This window comes from Hordeum vulgare, chromosome 4H (genome assembly GCF_904849725.1).
Source record: "Hordeum vulgare subsp. vulgare chromosome 4H, MorexV3_pseudomolecules_assembly, whole genome shotgun sequence".
In the NCBI taxonomy this organism is placed as follows: Eukaryota; Viridiplantae; Streptophyta; class Magnoliopsida; order Poales; family Poaceae; genus Hordeum; species Hordeum vulgare.
Window position 1 is genome coordinate 531,416,586 of NC_058521.1, and position 6,790 is coordinate 531,423,375.

The 6,790-nt window shown below is 47.3% G+C and overlaps 1 protein-coding gene across 1 annotated transcript; it reads right to left on the reverse strand.

Moving 5' to 3' along the window:
- Window positions 1–2,388: 2,388 nt before the first annotated feature.
- On the reverse strand, window positions 2,389–6,538 carry LOC123449301 (probable glucan 1,3-alpha-glucosidase). Its single transcript, XM_045126462.1, has 6 exons — window positions 4,896–6,538; window positions 4,522–4,795; window positions 4,309–4,444; window positions 3,868–4,078; window positions 3,546–3,752; window positions 2,389–3,071 (listed from the first exon to the last, which is right to left on the reverse strand). Exons 1-6 carry the CDS (start codon window positions 6,444–6,446, stop codon window positions 2,703–2,705), a joined length of 2,748 nt encoding a protein of 915 aa, XP_044982397.1. The 5' UTR covers window positions 6,447–6,538; the 3' UTR covers window positions 2,389–2,702.
- Window positions 6,539–6,790: the final 252 nt, after the last annotated feature.

The following is a 6,790-nucleotide window of genomic DNA, read 5'->3' on the forward strand; positions in this document are numbered from 1 at the left end:
TTTGATGTGGCGTTGGTATGCTAGGTGTGATCACGTGTAAGGTAACCTCACCATATAGGGTACAAGGTTAGCACACCTCACACCGTGTATGCAACTAAATAACATGCTTATGTGTGAGTTCGGACAATACGGACAATCAAACACCATACACTAAGCTATCCCTTAATACGTGAAAACTAAATGCGGGCAACCAAAAAAGGTTACAGATGTTGGTTTAGAAGTTGTATTTGCTCAGATGTTGGTTTAGAAGTTGTATTTGCTCAACCAGACTCAGGTAAGCCAACTTGAGATAGCTAGGGTCGGCTGCTACGGCTGCCAAACCCGCCCTATGTTGTTCTACACTACTTTCAAGGCATTCTACACTTTTCTATCGGAACAAAGGAGTTGGATGCATTGGGGCAAACTTAAAATAAGACTGTCTCATAAACCATTGTACATATGCCCTAATAGCTAGTCGGAAGACAGACATCAGTTATAACCATGATTTTAAATAGCCCGCTATAGCTCTCCGCTATAGAGACTTTGGCCCAAACAAATGAACAAACATTTTAAATAGCTCGCTAAAGCACACTATAGAATTTAGAAAAGGTCCGCCCCTAAGAAGCTTAGGCCCTGTTTGGTTTCAAATAAGTCACCAACTTATAAGTTGAAAAGTGCAAAATGTGACTTATTTTGCCAAATAGACCTAACTTACAAGTCACCCCAACTTATAAGTCATAAGTTGCTCCACCCCAACTTAAAACTTATAAGTCACCCACTTTTGCATGAAAAGGTGACTTATAAGTCAGATGACAACCAAACAGGCATGACTTATAAGTCATTGGTTTTAAGTCACCTGACTTATTGAAACCAAACAGGGCCTTAGTGCCCTATTTAAAACTTTGGTTATAACTGGACACTACACGTTGGTCGGCATGCCACAACTCACAACTGCAGTTGCACGACAAGTAGTTATAACTGGATACTACACGTTTGTCTGCCTGCCACAACTCGCAACTGCAGTTGCAGAACAAGTTGGTAGCCGCAAACGGAACGAGATCGTCTGACTTAGATGAATGTACTGCAGAGGGAAGTAGTACGCCATGCGCCGTCCGTCGGCCATCCGATGGCTGGAATGTAGAACAAGCTGTGTCGCCTAGTTCGCCAGCAAAACTACCGGCCCATGCGGCCCAAAGCCACCATCTGATTACTTTAGAACCTGATCAGTTTCCCTTTTGCTATGAAAGAGCAGCCTGCTGAATCTGATCAGGCACCCCTTTTTCTGATAGAACTAGAAGCAACTAGTGGAAGACGAGGCTAACACATCCCATCATGATTCTAATTCCAATAAGTAATTTTTCCTGATTTTTTTCCTTGTCCTTCTGAAGTTTGATACAGTTTGATATAGTGGTGAAATCTGTAGATTCCCTACAAAGTAGTGAAATATGTAGCTTCTAGAGATACATTGTTGTCCTGTCATGTGCTTATTTCCCAGGCATGGAGTAATACTTATGACACACACACAAATTGTTTGTTCTTTTCTGCATAGGCACAAGTAGTTTACTGAAACTATTCTTTAGTCATAACAAACATTCAAGAAAGCATGAGCATTTGCCATTCAAATCTGTTCAACTCTGCACATGTACAAGTGACATTCAAATCTGATCAATTCTGCACATGTAGCAGTATAAACTAGAACACTAGTTCAGTTATAGAGAGCTTCTCTCTTGTTCCTCCGAAACCATTCGTGGCCTCGACAGCTCAGCGACGTCGAGGCGCCAGCTCCGCAGCTCCACGACCTCGACGGCGCCAGATCTGCAACTCCACGACCTTAACGGCTCCGAGGCTTAGTTGCCTCCACGTCTAGGCGGCGTCACACCCTCGACGGGGTAGCAGCTGGCTCCGCCTCCTTCACGGTTAGGCGGCCTCACGTCCTGCCGAAGCTTGTCGCCCCCGCCGGCGAATCTAAGGCCAGACGAGAGTTTTGTTAGAAGCGAGACGAGAGCTCAGGCTAACGAAAAATCAGTGGGTGCCATAGGATTTGGCCGCTTGAGCGCTTTGGTTGTACCCCAGAGAGAATGTCGTTAGATCGTCAACGGACGGCGCACGGCGTACTACTTCCCTCTGCAGTACATTCATCTAAGTCAGACGATCTCGTTCCCCGCAAACGACCAGGCAGGCTCAAGCTCTTCAGTTTGCCATTCTGTCTGAGAAGGCAATATTTTTCAACTTCCCCCAATGTTTATTAGAGGAAGTGTGTGGGCTATATGGGTTACAACAGATTTTCATGGACAAAAAAGGTGGTGGGATTACAATCTTAGGCAAAGAACTATCCAAGGTGAAAAAAAACTACTAGATTGCAACTGGTGAGATTACATCTCACAATCTTAAGCAAAGAACTATCCAAGATTACAAAAAAAATATTCTAAATTGCAGTGTCACAAGAACTTCATATCACATACATCATACCTGGCACACAAATTTCAGTATAAAAGCTACAGGTATACATCAGCAATTAATGTCTCTCACTTATGTCAAAATTGGAAGTACAAGCAGCATGCGTACCAGATACATGCAGAAATTTTGAGGCCACCGAAACAACGAAATTTGGGTGCCCACAGAGAACATTTACGAGGCTGAAACTACACTTCTAGCATTACCCAAGTTTATGGCCTGACGCGAACAATAGAGACATCAGGCTCCAGGTGTGAATGGGCTGCATATCATGCGATCCTTATCGTCCAATCATCTACGACTCGAACATTGGGCCTCCTGACTGTTGGTGCAACAGACTTTGAACCACTCCTTAAACTAATCGGTCCTAGATCAATTTCCACTTCTTGGTTCCCAGGTTCAATGATGGCCTTCTTTGCTCCCGATGGTAACCCAAGCACTATAATTCTTTCAATCACACACTCAGTTGAATAAACCTTCTTGGTCAGACTATCAGGCGCAATATTGATCGAAGTTAGCTTATTGTCTGCAAATACAAAACGCCGATGGATGAATGCCCCTTGCTGGTAATCATAACTTTTCCCATCATCCACATAAAGTTCACCTTCTGCATAACCCGAGCTATTGAGGGCTATCACCTGATCATCGCAAAAATACAGAGTTAAATAGTCTACTTCAGAGAATAAACCGCACTAGTATGTAGCTAGCAGCTACATCAACCAAACAGATTTGCATAGTCATATATATTTAGCTACTTTTGCATTCGCAGAAGTGACGCATGTGCCCAATGCCCAATTCAAGCAATGAAATCACAGCAACCCCAATCCAACAGACCAATGGGCCTAATAATTTAACAAGCATTGCAATATGATGTATGGTTGATCATCAGAACTACATCGACTAATCTGGAAGGTGCTAGCTAAGTAACGTTCACGTGCAACATGTCTTCAGTAAAGAAAAAGGTTTACATGCAACTTTTCACCGGTAAAAAAATATTATGGTAGATGTTAACACTATTAATGACTATTTGCACATCAAGGAGATGATTAGTAAATGGGATTATGAATTACCAAAGAGCAAGATGTTTACGTAGGCAAACATGTTTGACATACCAGGGTGTATGGATCGTTCACCATCTGAGTAGAACTGCGCCTGAATCTATCCTTTCTTGGCACAATTGTACCTGACCTTTGGAAGCTTGGTATGCTATCTTCTGAAACTTGCAGCTTGTGTGACACACTGCCCTTGTATGGGGATCCATTTCTCAAGTCATACCATAACTCTGTTCCAGGAAGGTAAACGGACACTGATTTCTGGCCCTGCATGAAGTTATAATATTAAACATCTAGGAGTATGTTGTATTTTCCAGCAAAATATGAGTGATTTATCAAAAAAACATGTATGCAGTAAGCAGTAAGCAGTATCACTACTTACCTCTTCATAAATTCCTTGGGCCAAAATGCTTGCCCCAACCATAAAAGCCTCACCATTATTGTATGTTTCCTTGTCGTCAGGAAATTCCAACCACAGAGGACGCATAACAGGAACACCAGTTACACTAGCCTCTTGGAACAGAGTGTAATAATAGGGCAACAATGAATACCGCATATGTATTGCCTCCCTCATGAGGGCAGTTCTTCGCTCTCTGTAGTAAGTACAACGAGTATGTTAGCCTTGAAACGGATATCATTTATAATCTACGTTTCCCAAACTAAGTTGTCAACTTAAAATTTCTAGATGCCAGTGTGAAGTCACATCATGGTGACAGATTTTCCACGATTATCAGCCAGTTCTTTAATTCTTTTTTTTACAAGCCATGTTGAGAAATTTCCAAGATAAACAAAAACCTACGAAATTAATTATTTGTGGCATTACCCAAATAACCATGGCTCCCGCCTCTTGGTGTCATGGTGAGCATGACCTCTAAAGAAAGGATAAAAAGCTCCTACTTGGTACCAACGCACCAATAGGTCAGGTTCAGGGTTACCAAAGAATCCACCAATATCCGCACCTGTCAAAGCTTCCCATGTTAGTAAGGCTTATAAACATCAGGATTATAAGGTGAAGTTGTAATGTAGGTCTACCTACCAGAGAAGGTCATGCCAGTAAGACCAAGAGTTAAAACCATCGGGATAGAAGATTTAAGGTGATCCCAATCTGCAGTGTTGTCACCAGTCCAAACTGCCCCATACCGTTGACTTCCAGCAAAAAAAGCCCTTGACAAAACAAAGGGCCTGTCTTTACCCTCACCTCGCTTGAGAAGCCCATCTGAAGTAGCCATATGGAAATAGTACCCATATGCATTGTGCAGTTCTCGGTGTTCAACATCACCGTTGTGTATAGCATCCCTAGGCATGGTGACCTATTCAACAAGATTGATTCATGCATAAAATGTTTCAGTTTTGCTGCAAAACTCGTCTTCACAAGATAATGCATAGACAAATTGCAATTCAGCGACATACCTCAGGGCCGTTGAAGACTGATGGTTCATTCATGTCATTCCAAATGTACAGTGTTGGAGTTGATCCCTTGTAGTTTTGATAGGAGAACTTGTCAGCCCACCAGTCCCGTATCTCAGGGTTCAACATGTCGGGATATGATGATGACCCAGGCCAGCACCATCCATCGTAGTCCTTCCCGCTTGCATCTTTCACATAGTAACCTTTGGCGGTAGCTTCCTCGTGGAGGTAGTATCCACTGTCCCTCTTCATATGTGGGTCTACAATCGTTACCATCTTCCTCCCCTTATCTGCTATTTTCCGCTGCATCTCCTCTGGGTTCGGGAATGTGGAACGATCCCATGTGAAATATCGCTTGCCATCAGTGTGCTCAATGTCAAGCCAGAGCACGTCATATGGAATATCATGCTCATCAAACCCAGCATCCACTCCACCAACATCCTCCTCATCCCGATAGTTCCACCGGCACTGATGATATGCCACTGCAAACTGCTGCGGCATGGAAGGCGTACCTGTAACACTAATGTACTGCTTGATCACATCCTTGGGCTTGGAACCGACAAAGAAGAACGCATCAACGACACCAGCCTCAGCCATCCACAGCGTGTCAATTCTCCCGTTCTCCGACGATGCTGCGCCATCCCACCCTGGTGCAAGCACATCAATCTGCATCTCCGCGGCATTAAGCCAGAAGAATCCTGAAGATGCACTTGCACCATGTGCAATCATGAAGGGGATCGACCCATACAGCCCAAAGGGCGAGTCGTGGAGGTACTCGAACACATCGAGGTTGAAGAGGCGGTAAGGTTCGGACTCCTCAACCCCCGGGCCGCGTGTGGGGCGGAGGGCGAGCTCTGTGGAGCCGTGCTCGGGGAGGCCATACACGAAGTCGGCGCCATAGAAGGAGACGTCAAAGGTAATGGACTGCGGGCCGCGGGGGCGCGTGTCCGTGTGGCTCCTGAACTGCTCCTCCCAGGTCTCGCCCTCGGGCTTGGACTCCTGCAGCGGCTCGAAGTCGAAGAGGCCGTGGGAGTTGAAGGAGAGCACGGGGTCGCCCGAGCCAGCTCGGCGGACGGTCAGCTCGAAGGGATCGTGCTTGACGACGACGTCGAGGTCGGAGGAGAGCGCGACGGTGGAGACGCTGCCGACGGTCTTGGGTTTGGAGAGGTGGAGCGCGCGGGAGTCGACATCGGGGAGGAGGACGTCGGGGACGTGGAAGCGGCGGCTGGGCGGGGTGTTGGCCGAGTAGTCCTCGTCGATCTGGAGGCGGAGGGCGTGCGGGGGCAGCGCGGAGAGGCGGAGGAGGAGCGGGCGGGGGCGGGAGGGGTGGGAGAGCTCGGCGGTGAGGGAGCCCTCGGGGGAGACGGCGAGGGAGCCGGCGACTAGGGAGAGCGGCGCGTCGAGAGAGTGCGGGGCGCGGGTGCGGGCGCGCTTGCAGAAGGGGGTCTGGTTGCAGTTGCGGAACTCGTCCTTCTTCCAGGCGAGCGCGGCGGGGGAGGCGAGCAGGAGGAGGAGGGCGAGGCGGAGGACGCGCGGCAGCGGCGGGGGATCCATGGCCGCGGCGTCGGATCTGGTCTGGGACTGTGGAGCAGCGAACTGCCTCTGCACCTTGCTCCCTCGGCCGGAGTCTTTGCACGACTGGGGATGCCTCGCCGTTCGTCGATGGGCCAGTCGTCGTATTGGGAGCTAGCAGGCCTTCACATGCCATTCGGAGCTCCCGTAGTAGGCCTGCAAGAAGGTCCTTAAGCCTGTATCGCACATTTGGGCCGCCCAGCTGCAGGTCATTCCTTCTCGTGGAGCAGAAGAAAAAAAGAAGGCGGCGTCATCTGACTGCAGCGGGCTAAAAGAACATCTCTTCTCAACCGTCAGATGTGAAAATACGTGATCATCTGATCTTT